The sequence below is a fragment of the Protopterus annectens genome, chromosome 9.part0 (assembly GCF_019279795.1).
Source record: "Protopterus annectens isolate FY-2018-M chromosome 9.part0, PAN1.0, whole genome shotgun sequence".
Classification (NCBI taxonomy): Eukaryota; Metazoa; Chordata; order Ceratodontiformes; family Protopteridae; genus Protopterus; species Protopterus annectens.
This window is the reverse complement of record NC_056743.1, coordinates 1,845,741,800-1,845,768,148: the sequence shown is the minus strand read 5'-3', so window position 1 is coordinate 1,845,768,148 and position 26,349 is coordinate 1,845,741,800. Positions and strand designations below refer to the sequence as shown.

At 36.8% G+C, this 26,349-nt stretch overlaps 1 protein-coding gene across 1 annotated transcript in view; it reads left to right on the top strand.

Annotated features, from left to right (window-relative positions):
* Positions 1 to 26,349, top strand: part of LOC122810801 (tyrosine-protein phosphatase non-receptor type substrate 1-like) — a 165,824-nt gene that overhangs the window by 66,198 nt on the left and 73,277 nt on the right. Inside the window, exon 2 of the mRNA XM_044082362.1 lies at positions 5,200 to 5,517. Coding sequence (XP_043938297.1) covers positions 5,200 to 5,517 — 318 coding nt within the window. The remainder of the gene's footprint in view (positions 1 to 5,199; positions 5,518 to 26,349) is intronic.

Below are 26,349 nucleotides of genomic sequence, written 5' to 3'. Positions count from 1 at the left end.
CAGAGTTGAATGCAACTTTAGAAATGTTTTGCAATGTATGTGAAAACGATATAAAATCTGTGTTCATGAAGGGTGAAAAAAGTATGAAAGGTAAATTTTAGAATCTAACAGTGAGTGAGTATAAGGCTTTACACACACTGCAGGAAGATGATTCCATATGTATTTGACCAGCTGACAAGGGAGGGGGTATTGTGATATTAGATGCAGCATATTATGTGAGTCAAATGACTGAAATGCTGAATAATACACAGGTATATAGAAATTTAATGCTGCTAGACATTGATTTGATATGTAGTCATGTTTTTAGTATGCTAAATGATTGTTTTATGAGTCATATTATATCCAAATCATTGTTGGATTTTTTATTAGTACTTCATCCAGTTATACCATTGATCCAAGGCCAACCAAAGTTACACAAGAATTTCAGTAACCCACCACTTAGACCCATAGTATCTGGTTGAGGATGGGTTATTCATCCATTGTCGGTTTATGCTGAGAGATTTCTTAGACCTGTTGTGGACAAGTCTCAATATGTATTGAGAGACACCAAACAGCTATTATGTGATTTATCTTCCATTACCTTAGGCAATCAACATATATTGAAGGAAAGTTGGCTAGTGACTCTAGACATAAGCTCTCTATCTACAGTTATACCTCATGCCTATGGCATAGAAGCGGTAAAGTTATACCTAGGCAACAGCAGTACTTATGATGTAGTACAAATAAATTTAATATGTATGTTGCTTGAAATTATTTTGGAAAATAACGCAATGCTATTTAATGGAAAATACTATTTGCAACAAGTGGGTGTTGCCGTGGGCATACCCTGTGCGAATAGTTTTGCGAATATAGTGCTAGCACAATGGGAAGAAAGTGGGAAGAAAGTGCAGTTTTAATGAATAATAACTACAATGCATATATTTTTTGTATAAACGTTTCATAGATGATCTTTTTCTAATTTGGACTGGTTCTTATGAACATCTGCTGAAGTTCATTACTTATTTGAATGACAATACTAATTTTTTAAAATTTACATTCAAAGCTTCTAAAGTAATGATAGATTTTCTTGATGTTGCTATTATGAAAGATCAGGATGGTTTTCTGTCTACCACTATGTACAGGAAATCTTGTCATAGGAATAATATTCTATCTCGAGACAGTATGCATCCATCTTATGTTTATAAAAACATAATCAAAGGTCAAGGAATGCATATAACTAGATTGAACACTGATGATGCAATATTTCATATGAATTTAGATACTTTTAGAGATGAATTGGTTGAGCGTAAATATACATTGAAAGAAATTGATTTAAATCTTAAACATGTTGAAAATTTAAGGGATACAGTAGCTAAACCATATATGAATAACACTATGCCGGAAATTAGAGTCTCACAAAACAGGAAAAAATGTAATTATAATGCAAATAAAACTTCATTGAGTCTGCAGTATTCTAGTAATATTGATATGGTCAGAGATATTGTGAAACAGAATTGGTTCATCTTAAAATCTGATGCACAAATAAAAGAGATAGTGGGTGATGAACCTTGCTTTAGGTATAAGAACAAAAATAATTTAAAGAGACTATTGTGCAATTCAAATAAACAGTCATCTGTGGGGAAGGTAATATCTAAACTCTATCTAAGACCATGTGGGAAGTGTAATATATGTAAGGTATTAAGTCCACATAATGTTTTTATACATCCTACAACCAATGTTAGATATGAGTTTAGAGTAAATGCTACATGTGCTACTAATGATCTGATATATTTGGCAGTATGTAATGACTGTCATTCATATTATGTGGGGATGACGAACAGGTCCCTTCGTGACAAAGTTAGAGAGCACCTTTCACTATTCGCAATGGATATATTGAAAGAAGTGCACTAACCAAGCACATAATGGCAAATAAAACACACACATTCCAATTCATGGTTATATGCTGTATAGGTTATAGTCTAAGGTTGGGAGATAAGAAAAATATTACTGAACAGAATGAATTATATTGGATAGTTAAGCTGCAAGCTGATAAATTACCTGGGCTCAATGAAAGGGCTTCAATAAAACCACTATTGGCTGCTAAGAGGTTGAAGTAATTTTATCTCATTTTATAGTATTTACCTTTGTAGCTAATATTTAAATAAGTGTCTTTAATATGGTAATTGATTAATTATTTAATTAATTATTTAATTATTCCATCAGTATGATAGAGAATGTATTTAAACAGAAGTGATGTGTAATGTGAATGAAGTCTGATGAAGCATCTATTTGATGTGAAGGCGCTTACTGGTGTTATCTGTTTTACTATCACTTTGAAATTGATTCTATAATAAATTGCTGGAATTTTTTGCTGTGGTCTTCTCATCTCCAGCATTGATACACATTGTTGCTGACACCAATCTTTGCGCCACCTCACCTACCTGGTTATCAAATAGTAAATACATAAATAAATAAATAAATAAAGCAAGCATATCTTAAGAGCTTGGACATGAACATTCACGTTTAGTACTTCAGCAGAGCTTCATTCCTCAGTAGAAGGAGCATGTAATATTGAGGTCAACTTCCCAGCATAATATAACAGTGTAAACATACATGGTGTCTTTCCAACAGCTCAAAATTTCCTCTTCTGAATAATATTTTGTGCAGCTCCTTATTATTGGACTGTACTGCAAGGGGAAGTCAGTTATATTCTGGGGTGCTTTCTCAATGCCTTTTGTGCACTGCTGTGTTGCATCAGGTTTGGTAAGGCATACAGTACCATAGAAACCCAATAATATGCAAAACACCTGCATGCTGCTGCATATTCAGGAGTCAAAAACTGATGTGCTATGTTAAGTTTACAGTAAGACAGCACTTCGGTATTGTGAAACATTGAAGAATGGAGTAGGGAATTTCCATTGTAAGGTGCCTTTATTAAGCATTCCATTTGTTCAAAGTTTGTACTTTTTTTTTTTTGCGTCACTCTGTGACATTTTTTCATGGGCGAGTGTGATTTTGTAATCACAGTAGTGTGTTGATTATATTAGAAATGCACACCATGCTTGTAATGATTAGTGCCAGTCTGATATGTGTTGGTGGATTATTCTTCTGCTCATAGACAAGACTTAGGAAGTGTCATGCAATTCTGTTGTATTTTTATGCATACATATAGTCTGTGATCAGTTTTCTTTTACACTGTCCCACCTGGGTATTTTTAGGATATATGACTGTATTACTTTTGTGTCATTCACACAAGAGTAAAACCACAATTATTTAAAAAAAATATAAGTAGAATTTACACTGGGCAGAAGATTCATTTGGTAGAATCACATTTTTTCTAAAACTAATACAAATACTGGGTCTATATTATGATATTGCATGCTCAGAAGAGTGAACGACACATAATTGACCCCATGTAAGCGAAAGCTTACAACATCGAAACCTCAAAACAGCGATTTTTTTTTCCCTTGGAAAAAAATCGCTGTTCCGACATTAAAAAAAAAAAGTAAAACATTACATAATCTGGGGGGCTTCGCCCCCCACATCCCTCTTCTTAAATATACCAACTCCGAAATCGCACTACAGTGCTGAAAATGGCAAAGTAGCGAAAGCAGCCAAGCAAATTCTTTCCCAGGGAAATCACAATTATTTTCCCAGATATAGAACTTGCTGAAAATCCACTTTGCTATTTTGCCTTTTCACACTTTTCAGTTCAATAAAGATGCATTTGACAACCTGCGTCTGTGACAGCATAATAGGGAACCCAAATACTTTAGTTCTACTACACATTAACAGAAAAATACTCAAAACTCAAAAGGCCAAAAAAGTAAGCTACAAATGTTTTGGCAAGGGGGTAATCACCCACCCCATACATTTATATACCAATCCATTGTAGTACCAACTTAAGTGAGAAATCTCACAAAACAATAGAATCTCTATTTGCACTTACATGGAAATTGCTTCAGCAGTGATTTCCCATAAAATACAGTAACCAGTGCTCTGTTCTTCATTATCATTGATTGGCTGCAATCCTAATTAATTTAACAAAACATCATTGATATTATGAAGCGCAAGGCAAAAATATCAGGCACAATGACAGGCATTCTGCAAAAATCAGTTAGGTAAACTGCTGTTAAAGAGTTCAGCCAAAAATACAACTAATATGTTCATGGGCTGAATTCATTCTACCAAAAAAACACCTCTATACATAATCTAACAAATTAATCTTATACTAAATGAGTGATACCCATACAAATGTATGCAGTCATTTTTGTTTGACTGTGATTTAGGTGTCTTTTAAGGATGAAGGTTCTTCTGATTACAGTGCACTATCAGAGCGTAGGGATGAAATATATAACTGGGCTTAAATGTGTCATATAATAAAGCATATTTCCAAACTTAATTTTAATTTAAAAATTCAATAAGGTATAACTGTCTAATCATCTAGCTAATTTGAATGTTTTTCTCAACCATATATACATTATACATTTGCTTTCACTATCAGTTCACAAAGTTCAAGCAGTCAAGGATAGGAATCTCTGAACTGTGTTCCTAAAAAAATAAATAAAAAGGGAAAGAAAAAAAGAAACAATGGCCAATAAAATAATTTGAATAAAATACGTTTTAAAGTGTTTTCTGCAAGGGGCAAGCCCCCTACATACCCTGATATGGAATAAAATCCCCCCACATGCCTTGAACACACACACACACACACACACACACACACACACACACACACACACACACACACACACACACATATATATATATATATATATATATATATATATATATATATATATACTAGTTCTGCTGTCACTCCAATTTGAAGAAGAGGGGAAATGACCTATGAAAAAGGCATCACTGTTGGCACAGCTCACAGTCGGTGATATCTTATGGAGAACCTATGATCCTTGGCTGAATTTCAAGCAAATGATGCTTGAGAATTCAGTCTTCATCTACCACTGGGTTACCCTACATGTTCTATGAAAGTAGAACAGTGCTATTGGTCAGTTCTCGTATTTGAAACATTTATACTTATGCTCTATATTTAAAGTGCAAACACATCTGTAATATTATAGTCTTTATTTTGTAATCAGAATTAAATGCTTGTTTTAAACGATTGTGACAGTTATCTAGTTATTGGGTCACCACTGGCTGTTTTTGATTGTGTGATTAATTTGTTGATTTAATTTTTATGTATGTATCTTTTTTTTTAAGCAAAACCTTCTCCTCCAAATTCCCCTCCATCACTTTCTGGACCAATACAACGAGTTTGGCTTAATACACCTGTGACATTTAATTGTACATCAGCAGGATTTTACCCCCCAGAGATCCATGTTACCTGGTGGCAGAATGAGCAGGAGCTGCATGGAGCCAAATCAGATGTCTGTTCTAATGATGGGAGCAGGACGTATCAAGTACAAAGTACCATCACTGTTCCAGCAAAAATCGACTCACCTGTTACCTGCAGAATTAATCATAGTGAATTAAACCAACCTATACATTCTACCTTCAACATCAGTGACATTGTGAATGGTGAGTCGCGTAATTTAATATTAGCTCTCAGGAAATAAATATCATAACCGTAATGACATTGACAGTTGTATTCTTCTTATGATATGACTTTGGATGAATGTAAAAGCTGTCTTTTTTTAAAAGTATTATGTCTATAATTTATTTTACTGAAACATTAAAATAAGATATTTCTGTTGTAAGACCATTTTCAATTGAATTGTGCACTTTTAAAACTACAAGTGCATATAGGCTTGGAATAAGTAAAATAGCTTCGGATACTGGTTGAGTCGTAGTTGCTCAAGCTTCATTCCTTAAAGTTGTTACTATGTAATTTATGTAGGACAGCTATTTGCTTATATTGTATTGCATTTTCCCTTGTCCATGACTGCAACCACCACAACAAAGAGAAAGAATAACATGAGTTTTGTTAATCAGCTGATATTTATTTATTTTTTTTTTATAACCTGCTAATGTCTTGTTGAACTATCATGGCAACTGTTAAAAGCTTAAAAAAATCAGTAATGTATGTACAAGTCAAAATAAAATAGCTAAACCAGGTCTTCATGAATAATTCATTAGGTATCCCAGTGTGCTATACTCTGCTATAAGGTGACCTAGTAAAACTTTATGTTACGAGGTGTAAATAAGCTGCTACCTGCAGCATCCTGACACTGCAGTGATTACAGGATGGGACACTGATCACCTAATGCTTGTTTACTTTACAAGGTGTAAATAAGCTGCTACCTGCAGCATCCTGACAATGCAGTGATTTCAAGATGGGACACCGATCGATAATGCTTGTTTATATTAAAAGGTGTAAATAAGCTGCTACCTGCAGCATCCTGACACTGCAGTGATTTCAGGATGGGACACTGACACCTAATGCTTGTTTACATTACAAGGTGTAAATAAGCTGCTACCTGCAGCATCCTGACACTGCAGTGATTTCAGGATGGGACACCAATACTCTAATGCTTGTTTATATTACAAGGTGTAAATAAACTGCTGCCTGCACCATCCTGACACTGCAATGATTTCAGGATGGGACACTGATCACCTAATGCTTGTTTACATTACAAGGTGTAAATAAGCTGCTACCTGCAGCATCCTGACACTGCAGTGATTTCAGGATGGGACACTGATCACCTAATGCTTGTTTACATTACAAGGTGTAAATAAGCTGCTACCTGCAGCATCCTGACACTGCAGTGATTTCAGGATGGGACACTGACACCTAATGCTTGTTTACTTTACAAGGTGTAAATAAGCTGCTACCTGCAGCATCCTGACACTGCAGTGATTTCAGGATGAGACACTGATCACTTAATGTGTAAACAAACAGTCACTACTGCTCCAAGAACACACAGTCTAAACAGTCCAACAAGATAATCAGTTAAAAAAGAAATGACTGGTGTTGGGGCCGATATTCTTGTAATAAATTCAGAATATAACTGTTAAAAGTCTTGATATATTAGTGGCACTGAATTTGCAACTATGCTTTGAAGAAACAGTTATAAAAAAGTCTCATGAAAAATGTATTGCGCTAGAGTATAAGGCTGTTATAAGCTCAACAGTACCTGGTTTGTAAATGAACACACACCAAGGCTGTATTCACATCTCCGTTGTGGTGTAAATAAGCTTAATCCAACTGCAGTGATTTCAGTATGGGACACTTCACCAAGTGTGTTCACCAGTAAGTTTCTCCAAATAATGAAAGCAGTGCAATCCAAAACAATTAACGATCGCCTAATGCTTGTTTATATTACAAGGTGTAAATAAGCTGCTACCTGCAGCATCCTGACACTGCAGTGATTTCAGGATGGGACACCGATCACCTAATGCTTGTTCTACAGCCATGTGTTTTATTGTAATAAAATTCTTAAAGTAAATAATATTGTGTGACATAAGCTAAAGTGAGGTGCTGATGGTGAGTTTTCCTTTTTTATATCAGAATATTAAACCATAGCTGTGGCTTAATATTGTATACCAGGAACATAACATCTTTCTGCATCTGGCTCAGTGGGGAGTCTAGCATTAAGTATAACCACTTATGCTGAGTAAGAACACGTAACAATGCTTTAATCACAATCTGTATTTTCCCCTGAGCTTAACTATAAGTACATATGTTATATAACAAAAAAGGAATAATTTTGCAAATGTGACACTGAAACTGCAAACTGTTATACTGTTACATTTTATTAAATGCAGTGGTAAAATGTTAAATAGAAAACATGACTGCAAGATTTTAATGTTACAAAATAACATCCAAACAAAATAGCTCACTCTGACACTATCTCAGAGACACCTTTAGTGACCATCTGCCTGCTTTCATTCATTGCTCAGCTACCTCCACCCCATATCAGCACCATTACATTCCCACTCGCAATCTTAGCAACTTTAACCCCATAAGTTTCTCATATATTTTCAAACAAATGAATTGGCAAATTCCAAATACTCTTCCCCTTGACAAAGCTTTAGAACATTTCAACTCTGTCTTCCTAGACACTCTTAACTCCCTAACCCCTCTAAGAAACAAAAGAATCAAAGCTAATACTCCTCCTTGTCTGTCCAAAGAAACAAAACAAATCATGCATCAGAGGGACAAATCCTGGAAGCTTTACCAGAAGAGTAAAATGCCTACTACCCTGCTCCAATACACCCAAATCTGCAACCGTGTAAAAAAACTAATCATCATGGACAAAAAAAACCTACTACAATAAGCTTCAGTACAACAATAATAAAAACCCTAAACAATTCTGGAAATCAGTTAATTGCCTTCTCTATCCAGGCTCCAGGAATAATCCCTGCCCTGACCCAAGTATAACTGACATTGAACTAAGCTCACATTTCAACTCATTCTTTACAGAAACCATTGCTAACCTAACCAAAACATTCCCAAACAACAATCCACATAGCCTTCATTCTTCACCTTCCAACAACCCTAATAACTTTCCCCTCATATTCGAGCTCAAACCAGTTTCAACCAATATTATAAAAGGGCTCCTATCCAAACTAAAGCCATGCTGCAATGCCCCTGACAACATACCCTCCACCTTCCTCAAATGTGCTTCTGATGGTATTGCACTCCCAATCAGCATCTTAATAAATAGATTCATAAAAGAATCATATGTACCCAAACTCTGGTGTTCAGCATACATTATTCCTCTTCACAAAGGAGGCAAAAACACAAACATTTCTAATTTCTACCCAACTGCCCTACTCTCTCCAATCTCAAAAATTCTAGAAAAATGTGTCCAGCACCAACTTATGCCTTTCTTAATCCAGAATCAACTCCTTACACTCACCCAACATGGCTTCCGCACTGGCCAAAGCACCATAACTGCCCTACTCTCCTTCCTAGAAACAGTCAATCAAGCCCAAGATTCTGGACTCCTAGTATCCACAGTTCTCCTAGATCTCTCTAAAGCATTTGATACCATTTCCCACAATCACCTTCTCTATCATCTTTCCAACCTTCATCTCTCCCCTAACACTTTATACTGGTTCTCCAGTTACCTGTCAGACAGGTCTCAGGCAGACAGATGGAAGAATTCCGCCTCTTCCTTCTTACCGCCCCCCCCCACCGGTATACCATAGGGGTCCATCCTCAATCTTATGCTTTTCAACATCTTCATTAATAACCTTCACACTGCCATCCCTGACACAACAGTTATCCAATATGCAGATGAGTCAACTATATTCTGTGCTGCCTCCAACCTTCCTGAACTACTGACTAAACCCAAACTGCATTTTCAACCACTGAAAACTGGATGCACCAAAACCACCTCTCTCTCGACTCAAATAAATCAAAAATACTACTTTTTCCTCCCTCCTGGGCTTTCTCATATGACAAAAATGCTTTCAAAGTCTTTAGCCAAACCAACTCAGCTATAGAAGTGGTCCCTTTTGCAAAACTTCTTGGTATTACCATAGACGAACACCTCAAGTTTGATATCCACATTCAACAAAACATAAAAAAAACCCCACCAAAAATTAGGTGTGCTCTATAGGAATAACCTCTTTCTCTCCAACTCACAAGGAATACCCTGGCAACTACCTACCTTCTATCATCATTACTATATGGAGCCCCTCTTCTAACAAATCTGACTTCTTCCATCACCTCCAAACTTGAACATTGCTATAATAAGATCTTTAAATTTGCCACTAAATCCAAAAACTCCACTAATCATTGCCTTACCCTACAATCTCTGAACTGGCTAGAACTCTCTAACCACCTAGACTTCCTATAGCTAACCACTGCTCACAAACTAATATTTCACCCAGATAAATGCCCAGTCCTAACAAACATCCTTTCCCCCATACATCCCAAATAGATCTCTGAGATCTGAAGACCAAAATTTAATTTCTATCCACAAACCCAAACGACATGCTGGCCAGCTTCTCCTCTCTTTCTCACTAGGCAAGAAATGGAATTCTCTCCCTCCTTCACTTCGGACTATGCCAAACTCAGAAACCTTCAAAACCCAGCTTTTCTCATACCTGTCATCCAAATAGAAATGTTCCTGCTTTCACTCTACCTAAACTCAAGGGAATTCCACAAGGAGTTCTTCTTACTCCTTGCTACTAACCTTCATCTAACTCATATTTCTATTCTCCTACAACAGACTCAAGCTCTCAGTAACTGATTAACCAATCTCTCACTTGATTTCAAGTATGCATATAATGTAAATAGCAAATTACATCTATTGACTGCACGTCAAGTATATCCCTTACTTATTTTGAATAACTGCTTGTAAACTGTCTCCCATCTACTAGTATAATAACGCAAGAACCTTAGATCTTTTATTGTAAAGACAGTTGATCATGCTTGCTCTGAATGCAAACTCCTATAAACTGTTGTTTTCTAATATCTGTTAACTGTGTTGTATGCTGTACTTTTTATGCATTTGCATTTCCTTACTGTATGGATATTGTATATGTATTATACCTTTATAATTATGTAACCCTTACTGTATTGCTTATGGAGCTTTTCTCCCGGGCCTCCACGTAAAACGGACACTAAGTTGTATACTGCAACATTTTAAAGTAATTTATACTAATGCACCAGCTGTATGTTCATTCTATAAAAGTTATACATGCTATACCCCACCTATGTATGCACGCTAACTCAGAGGTCACACTCGTTTACAGATTGGGATGGCAGTCCACAAAAATAGCTCACAATTGCATAAAGGCACACAATGTTTACTTCTCAGTCTATCATTAGTATGATTCATTCAGGTAGATTGTGTCAGTGTTAAGCAGGATATAGACAAATGACATTTTCTGCGAATGAAGTACAAGCAGGCCTAGTACACAGCTGATGTACTATGCTTCCGCATGCTGCACACTGAGTTATCTTGTAGCATGATGTCGTTAGATGTAGGGAACATCTACTTTGTAAGTTATGATGTATTTGACATTAAAAAAGGGAGGCAATGCAAAAAAAAAAAAAAAAACACTGGTTTAAAGAGTTCTTCCATACCAAATATAAAACAGGAACTTCATCAGGTTAAACATTCACTCACCATTTTCTCTTTTATAAACTTGTCTACTGCCACCATGTGACCAAAAATAAAATTCAATGAATGCACAAATATTTCCTTTCAAAGAAAATAGTCAGTGTGGAAATTAAGAAAGAACACAAATGGAAATATTTATGGAATAGTTAAGTATGCCAAGGTGAGAGAGAGCGATATGAGGCTCAATTATAACAAAATTTAAAAAACTCATTTAAAACCAATTAAATATTCTGCACATCAAAATACATGTTTTGTATAAAAATGTAATAGAAAATAGTAAATCATTCATGATTTAGCTCTTTTAAGTGTTAACAGGCTATTTATTGAACTCTTATAGTTTATGCCTGGGGGCATTCAGATCAATTTGCCAATGAAGCTCCCTGGCTTCAAGCCTGGCATGACAATTCCCCTCTTGAAATCTGGGACTGCACTTTCCAAAACAAAAAATAAAAATGGTTTATATTGCACACAATCCTTAGAGTGCTTGCACAAGGTATTGGTTGAATCACCCCCTTTAATAGCACATAGATGTTGATAAATTCTTGTCTTCGTCATTTGCATGTACAAACAAGGACAAGAAGAGCACTGTACCAAATGTACTACCCTGAGGACACTACAGAGTCAAAAACTTTTGCACTGATGCAACTAAAACTACACCTGCCACTACTTATGTACTCCCCACACTTCTTTATGGTGTTTCCATTGTTACTGACCACTAAGCTTCACAATTAAAACATGAACAATGCTATAACAAAGTTCCTAAATTTGCAGCAAATACCCCTTTCAGAACCCACCACTGTATAGCACTAAAAAGCATAAATTGGTTAGAAGTGCCTCATCGACTAATGGATACACAGCTTCTTACTACCTATAAAATTATCCAGTATCCATCTGCCTGTCCAGCAGTAAAAAACATTCTACATAGCTATGTTCCCAGTCAGTCATTGCAATCTGGTGATCAAAAACTTTTGTCTGTCTACAAACCTATCAAATCTGCTGGGCATTGTCTGTACTCATATAAGGTCGCTAAGGCCTGGAACTCCTTACCTGTATTCATCAGATCAATACACTCTCTGTCATTTTGAAAAATTACTCTGTAAGATGTCCTAGCTAAAATCTGGCTCTGTTCTTCTCAAAACCAGGATAAACTATCTTCCTAAATAACCAGTACCTTTTCATCCTTTATACCTCCTTGCTTCTCTTTTTTCACATACTTCCTTACTGCTATCTAATTCTCTTCCCTAACCTTCTGTAGATATATATATATATATATATATATATATATATATATATATATATATATATATATATATATATATATATATATATATATATATATATATATATATATATATATATATATATATATATATATATATACCATAAGCCTGTTTTTCCCTCACTTCATATTGCAGTTCCTGTTTGTGTTAGACTAACTTACCTTTAATTTATCTACAAACTGCATATAATCCCTCTAAATATTAAATGAGTGTCATATAACTTGTATTGATTCTATTATGTCTGATTTGTTAGAATTATTTAAAATTCAAACATTTTTATTTTATTTTTGAAGGTTGTAAAATTATTGTTCTTAAATTGTTTTCTAGTAACTTGGAGCTTTTCTCCCCAGGCCTCTGCTGAAAATGGACTTCCATCCAGTTGGACTTTCCTGGTAATCAAATGTCAGTGAATAAATAAATAGAATCAAAATGAGCACTGGGGACAATACTGTGTGGATATCCTGCACCATTAGTATTCTCCATGTCTAAAATGAGCTTACACTGGCTGTAGGATTCACATCTATACATACCTCAGTTGATAGTTTCCTTAACTATTTTTTAAATTTCAAACAAGACTGCAATTTCTTTTCCATTATTATAAGTAAACTTTGGCACATCGTGAAGTTTAGCAGTTAACTCACAAGTAGAAAAAAACAAAGGACCAATTCCTTGCAAAAAAAAAAAAAACTTTTTAACATCTGTAAACAAAAAACGGTACACAGCTGTTCAACCAGCTCTAAGAAGCACTATCCAGGGGTGGAAACATTAGGACCCTGACAGAATCTAAGTAAAGTGAATGGATAGTGCTTCTTAGAGCTGATAAAGGGTCTGGGCTCAATGAAGTAGCATCCACAAAACCCAATCTAAGACAACGCAGAAATATGAGATGATGTTTTGTTCCACGTACATTATTTTAGTGCTTATAGGTATTGGGATATACAGTGTATGCATTTTATATATTATATAGTTGTTATGTTTTCATTTATTTATATTCAGTCCACATGTTTTTAAAGTTTAGTATATGAATAGTGTTTTAGAGCTTTTGATATCATTGCTGGTTTAAATTTTAATTATTGTTAATTAGCTAATTGCTTAATTGTTTGGTTTAATTAGCTAATTGCTTAATTGTTTGGTTTGCTATATATGTGTGATGGTATTTTTGTCAGTAAAGAAGGATCTGAGGAAGCTATTTGTAGTGAAAGCGCTTATCCGACTATCTGTTTTACCACAATAAACCATTGGATTTTTATGCTTCGTGGTTCTCAAGTTTTGTGGATTATACACAATTTTGATGACAGCTCAACCCAGACCATTTGGAGCTTGCTTCACAGTGTCCCATCACCATTTTGTTGCAGTTTTTATCTTTTCAATCTTTGGGACAGTGCGTTCATCAGGTTGAACAGCTGTGTACCATTTTTTGTTTATTTTTATTTCTTCATTCACCGCTGTCAGCCTGAGCGAACTCTTTATACATATCTGTTGACATGGCAGATATTGAACTTGATTATATCCTGGGAGGTGAAGACCAAGGGAAGAGTGCATTAAAGAAAAGGTTTCAACAATACTTACTTGACTCTGAATTTGCCTCGTTGCATTTTGAGAGTCTGACTACCATTGATGACATCACCAACACAACCGATGACATGGAGAGGCTACACAAGCTGTTCGAGCAGATGGAAAAAGACTTTCTGAAATTAAAATGCTTACAGGCACAGAGGATGCACTTCCAGTTTTGCCTAAACCAGAATATTGTTCCTCGAGGGCTACAAGTATTTAACATGCCCAGCCAAGGACGTGAGTACCCTGAACTACTGGCGAAGTGGCAGAAACTTGATATAGAGGTAAGTCGTAAATATTTACAGCTCCTCATAGACTTTTTTCTACCAGAAGAGACTGCTTTATCTCTTAACATTAACAAAGCACAACAAACAATTTATAAGGAGTACCCTGTAGCTCTTGTTGAACCTTTATTTGAGAATTTGCTGGATGGCGTTTCCGCTTTTGAACGCAAACTACTACAACAAAAGAGACACAAGGCTGTCAGAGACATTAATGATTTCAAACTGGGTCACATCTTTATGTGGTTCAGAAATGGACAGAATACTTTGAATATTGATAATAGTAATAGAAATGTTGATGTAGCAGTTGTGAATAATCTTCCTACCTCACGACAGGGGAATAAGAGTAGAAGGATAGAAGAGGTTTTAGTCACATCTGATAGTAGCACAGTGAATGAGAGTTTGCATATTAGGAGAGGTGTCTCAATATTGAATCATGATCAACTAGAATTAAATGAGTTAAGACAGATCACTGTATCTGAGAATCCTGCAGGGAATGTATTGGACAAAAATAGCTCCACTCAGTCCATAGGTTGCAATACGGACTCTACAGATGTCATACATTTGATACACCATAGTGCTGAACCTAATAGCAATTTATATCCAGAGATACAGATCACTAATAACAAATCATATGCAATTAAGCAAGGGCCAGAGATGGTAGTTAGACCCAAAACATCAAAAAGCCATACAGACTCTTTGAACAACACAGATATTCCTTTTCCCCCCTACCAATTCAATTAGAGAAAGGACCTCGGAGAATGCGGTCCATGAGCAGGGGGAGACAGAAGAGGAAATATTCAGGGGAACCACAACCTCAACACACACTAAAGAAAATGTGGAACAGCAAGAATTAGTTTACAATCTATCGAATGTCGATTTAACTTTGGATGACATTAACTTATTGAGCAAAGGACTCAATTTTATACCTAGAAGCAAGAGCAGATTGTCTGATACTGTCATAGACCTAAAGATTTTTTGTAGGAACATGATGCTGAAGTATCTATATAAAGGAATGGACAATGAGTCATCAAATATGAGAGTTTTCTTTTAAGAATCTAAGTGACGTTGTACCCATAAACCATCCACTCATAGAAGCATACTCAAAATTAACAGAGGAGGAGTTACATAAACATTACAGTAACACTGAATATGGATCTGGAATGAGGGATAATTTAACATTTAAGGAAAGGAATAGTCTTAAGAAGCTGCAAAATGATACAACTATTGTAATTAGACCAGCAGATAAGGGTGGTTGAGTAGTGGTGATGGATACTCAGAGGTATCAGGCCAGTATGGAGAGTATGCTGAATGATATTTATTATGATCAGTTTCCATGGAGAACGTACAGGGCATTATCAGATATGTCCAGGATACCTTACTTGATATCCATAAGAGTAAGCTTATAGATAAGGACCTATATGACTTTCTAACTATAAAACCCCCTGTGATTCCGATCATAAATGGTCTACCTAAAATACATAAGGACCCCAGAATCCACCCATAAGACCAATAGTTTCAGGTTGTGGGTGGCTTACTGAGCATTTATCTGTCTACATTGAGAAACATTTAAGAAGAGTGTTGAATACCAACAAATCTGTTTTGAAGGACTCCAAACAGTTTCTAATTGAGTTATATGAAAGTATCATGCAATTTGATAGCACCGATACATTTATTTTTGCCACTCTTGACGTACAATCACTATTTACAGTCATTCCCAATGATTTGGGACTTGTTTATATAATTGAATATCTTAAGGAAAATAGTGATTATACCATAGTCCTAATAGATCTTATAGTCCATTTTTTGGAATTAGTTCTGGAGAACAACCTGTTCATGTTTGGAGACACAATATACAGACAATTGGATGGCGTGGCAATGGGCACTCCCTGTGCCAACAGCTATGCCAACATGGTTCTAGCTTATTGGGAAAAACATGTCCTATTTTCTGAGACTTTGTTCAGAGAACACGTCATTTTCTATCGATGTTTTGTCGATGATTTGTTTATTCTTTGGAATGGGACCCATGATGAACTTGAATCCATGTTCCAGGTCATGAATAATTTAACCAATTGCTTTAAATTTACAATATAGTCTTCTGCTCATAGGTTAGAATTTCTTGATCTATTTACTGAAAGATTGCCTAATGGGTTCAAAAACACTGGTGTATTTTGTAAGAGTTGTTATAGCAATTCATTGCTTATGAGATCAAGTATGCACCCACCCTTTATATTTAAAAACATCATGAAGGATCAGGCAATTAGAGCCTCCAGATTGAATCCCACCACTGAAGGTTTCATGTCTGAGATGGATGGTTTAAAGGGGAGATTGATAGATAGAGGATACAACATCAATGAAATTAATATTTATTTGGAGGAAGCTAATGGTTTATGCTCATCAATAGCCACACCATATTTTGGCCCTCATGGTGATAATGAAAACAGTATAAAGAACTATTCTGACAAACATGTTAAATTCACAACAGCCTTCTGCTCTGACTATTCTGGGATTAAGAGAATCATCACCAAATTTTGGGATATACTACAAGTGGACAATGACCTGAAAGGGATAGTAGGGAACAGACCAAATTTTTCATTTAGAAACAAGAAAAATTTGAAGAGAATACTCTGCTCCACTAAATCTGAGACAGGTCCTAAGAATTATGGACACACCAAACCTTGTGGCCATTGTAATTTTTGTTCCTTTATTGACACTGATGACACCTTTATACATCCCAATTTGACCACCACATTTAGAACGAATGTGGATGCTGATTGTATGAGTACTAATGTAGTATACCTAGCAGTATGCCAAGTATGTATGTCATTCTATGTGAGTAAAACAAACCGCACGTTTAGAGATATGATACGTGACCATTTATACCACATTAGGAAGAAATCTAACTACAATACACTGGCCAAACATGTTATGTTATTGGGTGACTCACACAGTTTTCTATTCAGAATTCTTGAGGTGGTGATCCCAAACAAAAGGGGTGGAGATATTAGGACCCTGACAGATTCTAAGGAAAGTGAATGGATAGTGCTTCTTAGAGCTGATAAAGGGTCTGGGCTCAATGAAGTAGCATCCATAAAACCCAAACTAAGACAACGCAGAAATATGAGATGATGTTTTGTTCCACATACATTATTTTAGTCCTTATAGGTATTGGGATATACAGTGTATGTATTTTATATATTTATTATATAGTTGTTATGTTTTCATTTATTTATATTCAGTCCACATGTTTTTAAAGTTTAGTATATGAATAGTGTTTTAGAGCTTTTGATATCATTGCTGGTTTAAATTTTAATTATTGTTAATTAGCTAATTGCTGAATTGTTTGGCTTGCTATATATGTGTAATGTTATTTTGGTCAGTAAAGAAGGATCTGAGGAAGCTATTTGTAGTGAAAGCGCTTATCCGACTATCTGTTTTACCACAATAAACCACTGGATTCTTATGCTTCGTGGTTCTCAAGTTTTGTGGATTATACGCAGTTTTGATGACAGCTCAACCCAGAGCATTTGGAGCTTGCTTCACAGTGTCCCATCACCATATAATTGCAGATTTTAACATCTATGTTTCTACTGTTGTATTCCAGCACCATGATTCTAAAAATGTTTGTTTCATTTATCCTGTGACTGAATTTCTAACCAGGAATGGATATTTTGTAATCCTAACTCCTGCCACCTCTTTGAAGCAACTATCGATCAGAGCCTATGGGTAAACCCTGTCTAAAACCATTGCTTTTAAAGATTCACACTCTTCCAGAAATCTGTGCTCTTCAGAGTCCAACCTGACCAATATTACCAGTTGCCCTTTCACAATGTTTTTCTTTTGCCACAGGGGATGAGAACAGAAAAAGGAGCAAACTGTTTGAATAAGTTGCCTTATGGTAACAATACATCCAGAAGTTCTTTAGCTTATAAATCCATTAGTGTATCTCCATTTGCACTGACACTTCATGGGAACCTCCAGGGGCAGAAATCACATGAGGAACAAGAGGTGTTCCTGTGACCTTGATACAGAATGAGTTTGAGGTGCTCAGAATTGGACTGCCCTTACGGTCGAAAATGTGGCCTCAATGGCTCAGTTATAAACAAAATATTTCTTTTGTCATACACCAGGAAGGTCTACATTCAAAATGGACCATAAAAGTTTGTGTAAAAATGCTCACTGTTTAACTACTTTCATGTATGTATATATGCATTTGTTTACCGGGATGGTCCACTGTGCCAAAAAGTACCCATTTTCAGTGGAGGCCTGGGGAGAAAAGCTCCACAGGGAATATACAATAGATTTTGAATAACAAACTCAGTTTGTTATAATAACAAGTAAACAAAGTTATTAACAATGTTTCTAATGGAATTAACATTTGTTACATTAATATGGGTCTGCTTCTAATGAGCAAAAACACACACCCAAATAAGTAAATGTCGAGACAAATTTGCTGACTTTGCTGAAACCACAAAACAGTGAACACTTGGATAACTAGAAAGATACCCTGGGAAAGGAACCACTTGGCCACCATGATGAAGTTTGCCCCTTTCCAACTGTAGTGTGATCTCAGAGTTGGTATATTTAGTTAGGGTGGTGTGTGAGGTGCAGCCCCCATGTGGGTGACTTTAATTTGCTTTGGTTTTTATTTATTTATTTTTTGTAGTGCCGGACACGGGGTTACTTACCCTGAGTTTTTACTCAGTAATCCGAGTGTTCATTCTTTTGAGGTTTCAGTAAAGTCGTCTTGACATTTACTGATTCAAGTAAGTGGGTTTTCATTGCTATGAAGTAGATGATTAACATGTATATATATATATATATATATATATATATATATATATATATATATATATATATATATATATGGGATCACTACAGATTACCGAACAGTCAAAATCCCGACGTTGAAGATACCGAGACCAGATGACCAAAACACTGCATTACTGAAAGACCAGAAGAGCAAAATGCAAAATCTTGATGTTAAGGGATTTTGTGTTAGCACTTCTGGTGTTGGGTTCAGGTAAGTATGTGTGTAAGTGTGTTTGTGAGGAGTGTAGTGTGTGTAAGTGTGTGTTGTGACTGTGGTGTGTGTGTGTGTGTGAGGGACTGTAATGTGTGGATGTGAGTTTGCCTTGTGTGTCTGTTTGTACGATCTTGGAGTTAGAATAATAAAGTAGGGGGTTGTGGGGGGTGCAGCCCCCCCACATGGGGGATGCAGGGGGGGCTTGCCCCCCTCCCTATGTCTAGTGTAGGATGCATTGTTTGGTTGTGGGGGAAAGTTGTGTGTGTGTGTGTGTGTGTGTGTGTGTGTGTGTGTGTGTGTGTGTGTGTTGTTTGGTTGTGTAATTTTCGCGATTTTGAAAACACAAAATGGACATACTGACATCATTGTGGCTTTGCTATTGTTAGCCCTGTGGTGTTAGGTCATGCCAGGCATGTGTAAGTCTCTGGTTTTATATTAGGGTTAGGGCGTTAAGTAGTTAGGTTAGGCGCAGGTTAGGGCACAAGTATGCAATCCACAAATATTGGGGTTAGCGGTTTACCAATTTAGTGACGACCCAGGGTTAGGGTCAGGTCATCTCACAGATATTAGTGTCTTTATAGTGACATATTAGCATTATTTGTGTTTTCTGTATTTTGTGTTTCAGGCTTTTGCCAGGAGATTTTGAATTTTCAGGCTTTAGTTTTCAGGATTTTGATTTTCAGGCTATATAGTGTTTCAGGCTATAGGGAACATATATATATATATATATATATATATATATATATATATATATATATATATATATATATATATATATATATATATATATATATATATATATATATATATATATATATATATATATATATATATATGTATTTCTAAATACCGAACTGCCATAGTCCCGAAAATCAAAATAGTAAGACCAGAATACCGAAAATTTAAAATACTGAAACCTTAAAATACCGAATCCAAAAACACTGAATTCAAACATGCAAACCTAACATACAACTCTCTACAAAAAAGCAGTACTACAGAAAAACACCAGTGTATACTTCCAAAAACAACAAGGACCTCTTTGCAAAAATTAAATAACTACTAACTCGCCTTCCTTCTCTGAACTGGAATATCTAAAACCCACCTAACTGGTGGGCTACACCACCCACACCCCCCAACTATATATACCAGCTCCGGGATCACATTACAGTGGGACAAAGGGCATATAAATACACACTTTCACTACTTCATGGAGCATACAAAATTTCCACCATATTTGTTCACATACGTCCTATACAAATTTAAACAAACATACCTCATTTAGAAATACTAACTGAGTGTGTCCTAAGTTATTATTGTAGTCTGCAAATCGACACTTTATAACTTTCGGTCTTATAACATTTGGCATTCTAAACTTTAAGTATGTTGAGTGTCGTTATTGTAAGTTATCAATATTTTGAACTTTCCACATTCCGGTCTCAGTATTTTGATTTTTGGGATTAAGGCAATCCGGTATTTAGAAGTAGATCCATTATACATAAATATATATATATATATATATAAACATATATATATATATATATATATATATATATATATATATATATATATATATATATATATATACATGTATATATGGATCTACTTTCAGTCAACTGAAGTATGATCCACTGAATTTCACTTACCTAATCACAGTCCACCAAAAAACAGTTAAACAGCACAACAGACTGCCAAAATGCCTTCCCTGGGAAATGAACCACTTGACCACCATGCAAACTAAACAATTTATTTTATTTATTTTACATTTATTTATCGGGCTAGTCTAACTGGATACATGTCCATTTTCAGTAGAGGCCCGGGGAGAAAAGCTCCTAGGTAAATACAGCTAAATTAACAAATTTCTGTGAGTCAAGCATATAAACAAAATCAATACAAAAAATAAAAGCAAAAACAGACTGAATTACAGGATAAATTCTAACAATTCAAAGTAAATTGTCAGTATAGAATTCAATCTTAACAGTAGATGCAGTTCATATGGCAGAACCAAAAAACAAAAACATTTTTTTTTTTTTTTTTTCCTGAAGGGAAAGAAGGGGAAGATCAGAGTTTAGGGTGACTATAGAGCTAGTCAGGTTTGGAACAGTAACATAGCCAGTGAGATTTGAGATATACTTTCAGATTGTTTTTGAAAATGGATAGTGAGGGAAGTGTAGAAATGTCATTTGGTAGAAGATTCCAGGCTTTCCCTACTGTATTAGAAAAAAGAGAGTCACCGGCCTTGTTGTTTGTTTTGGTAGAACTAGCTATGAGTTTATGTGAAGACCTAAGGGAATCTAGGTTCTTGTAGGGAGTGATCAGTGTGGATAGAGCTGGTGTTTTGGATGGTGTGTAAAGGGTTTTGTGAGCTATAGTTAGTTGATTGAATTTGATTAGGTTCTGTAGTTCAAGCCAGTCTAGCTGTTTTAAATTGAGGCAATGATGGGTTCGAAATGGGATTCCTGTGGCAAATCTGGCGATGTTATTATAGGACCTTTCCAGTTTGCTGAGGTTGTGTTTAGATAGTTTAGTAAAGATGGTTGAGGCATATAGAAGAGGAGCTATTAGGTGTGTGTGTGCTATTATTGTACGAGCAGAGGGTAGGAGAAAAGATTTAATCTGATACAGGGAGCCCAATTTTTTATTAACTGATTTTATAGTATTGTTTATATGTATATCGGTTTAGTTTATTGTCGAGGGTGACCTCTAGTAGTTTAGTGGTAGCTTCAGGGGATATAATACTCTTGTTGATAGAAGTGACTGTGAAATCCACTGGGAGAATTTGCTGGTGGGAGAGAATAGAAGGAGTTTAGTCTTTTTGGGGTTTAAGAGAAGGCATCTGTGAGTAAACCATTTCTCTACTGTGTTGAAGACTTGTTGGGTAAGGTATAGGAGGTCTGAAGAGGATGAGGCTGAGCATATAAGTGTAGAATCATCTGCATATTGTATACATGAGGCTTGAGGGATGGCTAGGTGGAGGTCATTGATGAAAATGGAAAAAAGTAGAGGTCCAAGGATGGATCCTTGGTGGACACCGAGGTTGACTGGTAAGTGGGTAGAGAGAGACTTGTGCCATAGTACTGCCTGCTGTCTATTGTCAAGGTAGGACTGGAACCACTATATGGAGGATGAATCAAGTGATAGGGGGTAGGACTGGAACCACTGTATGGAGGATGTATCAAGTGATAGGGATTTTATTATGGTAATGAGAATTTGGTAATTCACCATGTCAAAAGCTTTAGATAAGTCAATGAATAGGGCCGAAGAGAGTTTGTTTAGACTACGGTGTTTGTTGATAGTATCTGTAAAGGAGAGAAGGGCAGTGGAGGTACTATGTGAAGGTCTAAAACCATGCTGGCAGTTAGCTAGAAGGTTATTTTGTGTTAAATGTTGAAGCAGTTGTTTGTGGATGCATTTTTCCATAATCTTAGCTTGAGGTGAGAGGAGGGCAATGGGTCGATAATTGGAAAGCTCGGTGGATTGGCCACCTTTGTGGAGGGGGATAATATGGGAGATTTTTCATATAGAAGGGATATAGCTTTCAGTAATGGTTCTGTTGATCAGGATTGATATTGGGAGGGCAATGGCTTTAGCAGCTAGTTGCAGAAATTCTGCAGGTAGTTGGTCTGCTGAGGGAGAGCATGGTTTCAATTTCTGAAGGAGGGTAAGCACATATGATGTAGGGACGGGGTGAAGTTGAAAGGAAGGAGAAGAGTTTGTTTTTTTAGTAGGTAAAGTGAAGTTCTGAGGTGAGAGCTGGCTAGCTAGTGTTTGTATAGTGTTAGTGAAGAATGTGTTAAAATCATTAGCTATATTTATTGAAGTTTTGTGTTCAATATTTTGAGGGCTAGGAGTGGTCGATTGTCCTGGGTGGAGTAGTTGATTGATGCTGGACCAGAATTTTTGTGGTTTGGATTGATTCACTTGTTGGGATAGCAGGTAGTAGTTTTTTTTATCTAATATTACAGCTTTTTTGGTTTGGTTTCTTAGTTGTCTGAAGGTTTGTTGGTGGATGGGACTTTGAGTCTTTTTCCATATTATCCATTGTTTGTTTCTATCTTTGATTTTTTATTTGGTTTCTTTAGAGAGCCATGGTGCATGTTTGGTTTTTGTTCTAATTTGTCTGGTTGGGGCATGGTGCAATCTTGTAAGCAACCTCACCCCCACACCCTCCTACTTAAATATACCAACTCCGAGATCGCACTACATGGGGAGAGGGCACAGTTCACCATGGTGGTCATGTGTTCCTTTCCCTGGGAAAGGATTTCGGCAATCCATTGTGTCATTTAAGTGTTGTTTCTGTATGTATGTATGTATGTATATATATATATATTTATATATATATATATATATATATATATATATAGATATATATATATATATATATATGGTTCCCTATCAGAAGCCTGAAACACTATAAGCCTGAAAATCAAAATCCTGAAACCAAAAGCCTGAAAATTCAAAATCCCGAAAACCCAAAATCCTGAAACTCAAAATCCTGAAAACACAAAATGGACATACTGACATCATTGTGGCTTTGCTATTGTTAGCCCTGTGGTGTTAGGTCATGCGTTGGGTTCAGGTAAGTGTGTGGTTGGTTTTCTGTTAGGGTTAGGGGCGGTTTAAGTGAGTTAGGGTTAGGGCACAGGTTAGGCATGTATGCAATAGTGACAAATATTGGGGTTAAGGGCGGTTTAAGTGAGTTAGGGTTAGGGCGCGGGTCAGGTTAGTGGGCGATAGTGACGGACCTTAGGGTTAGGGTTAGGGTCAGGGTCAGTTGGTAGATATTAGTGTCTTTATAGTGACATATTAGCATTATTTGTGTTTTCAGGATTTTGAGTTTCAGGATTTTGGGTTTTCGGATTTTGAATTTTTAGGCTTTTGGTTTCAGGATTTTGATTTTCAGGCTTATAGTGTTTCAGGCTTCTGATAGGGAACTATATATATATATATATATATATATATATATATATATGGTTCTACCTGACATAGCCGAAACCACACAACACCGACAACCACATCACCGACACCACATATTCGACAGTCCATAAACACGAAACCACACATAACCGACAACGAAATAACCCACGGTACACCAACACGAAACCCCATACACTGCACACACCACAATAACAATTTTTTAAAACAAAACACATCCCCATTCCACAAACCACACACACAACACAAGCACACCAAAATCCTTACAAGCCCACACTAAACCTTACCCTAACCCTAAGGTCCGTCACTATCGCACACTTACCTACCCGCTCCCTAACCCTAACTCACTTAACCGGCCCCTACCGCTCCCTAACCCTAACTCACTTAACCCACCCCTATCGCTCCCTAACCGTAACTCACTTAACCCACCGCTATCAGCCCCTAACCTAACTCACTTAACCCACCCCTATCGCCTCCCTAACCCTAACTCACTTAACCCACCCCTATCCCCACAGACCGTCAATCTCCACACTTACCTGCCTCGCACCCGAACGTCCGTCACTACCGCATACTCACACAGCCTTTCCCCATGTCGGCATCCTCGGCGTTGGTGTTGTCATCCGTCGTGTCGGTCTTCTGCATTGTCGATGTTCTGCAACCCGCGATTCGCGTCGGTCTTCTTCGTTTTCGATCTTCTGGAGCTCCGAATTCCGCTGTCGGTCTTCTGCGCTGTCGACGAAGTCAGGTAGAACCATATATATATATATATGAGACGATAAAACAAGTATGTAGGCAAAGCACAACTTTAATACATTGTGGGAGCCTGTTTAATTAAAGAAGAACCACACAGAGGCACTAATGTAGATTTGAGCACTTTCATTTGTTCATTTCTGTTTTGTCAAATGTCTTCAGAATCTACTTAACATCCATGCACAGCTGAGTAAAATAGTTGAGGGAATGCTAAGAAGAACAAATGCTCTTAGCCATATTTTCCTGGCTGCTGGACTGGTCTGTGTGCAGGATCATAGTACAATAAGTTAAGCAATTTCCCCTTTTCCTGCTGTAATGTGACATTGAAGTTGGTCCATATAATTAGTTGGGGGGGTGCAGAGGAGCTTTTTGATTCTGTTTTTTTCTTTCTTTGTTGAAAAAAAATCAAGGTTTTGATTAATACTGTTTTTATCTTTAGCTATTAACTGAGACACGCACACACAGACACAAACACACACACACACACACACACACACACACACACACACACACATATATATATATATATATAGAGAGAGAGAGAGAGAGAGTGAGAGATGATATGTGCATGTGTGTGTATATAAATATATGGGTCTACTTTAGAACACCGACACGCCAGTTCGCCGACACACAAACCACCAACACCAAATAACCGACAACACACAATACTGACAACGCAAAACACCGAACACCATTACACCGACACACTAAACGTAAACAACACATTACACTACATTACATATCCACTAGCCCTAACCCAAACCCTAACCCTGAGGTCCGACACTACCGCACACTTACCCTACCTTCACCCTAACCCTAACTCACTTAACCCCCCCTAACCCTAAGGTCCGACACTACCGCACACTTACCCTACCTGCACCCTAACCCTTACTCACTTAACCCACCCCTAACCCTAAGGTCCGACACTACCGCTTACCCTACCTGCACCCTAACCCTAACTCACTTAACCCACCCCTAACCCTAAGGTCCGACACTACCGCACACTTACCCTACCTGCACCCTAACCCTAACTCACTTAACCCACCCTAACCCTAAGGTCCAACAGTACCAGACACGTACCCTACCTGCACCCTATTCCTAACTTACTTAACCCACCCTAAAACATAAACCCGTCACTAACACACACTTACATTACCCAAACCCTAACTCCGACACTACCGCACTCACCTTTCACACACCCTAACCCTAACTCCCTCACTATTGTACACTTACCTGTCCGCTCCCTAATCCAAAATCCCTCACTATCGCATACTTACCAAGTCGCGCTTACACGTTCCCCTTGTCGGTCTTCCAGCTGTCGGGATTTCAGCATGTCGGTCAACTCCATTGTCGGTCCTTTCGCGATCCTCTTCCGCGTGTCGGCGAACTGACGTTTCGGTAATTTGAAGAGGACCCAAATATATATATATATATATATATATATATACATGTATCTATCTAGATAGATAGTGTAAAAGTATCTACATGGACTGCATCTATGAGGA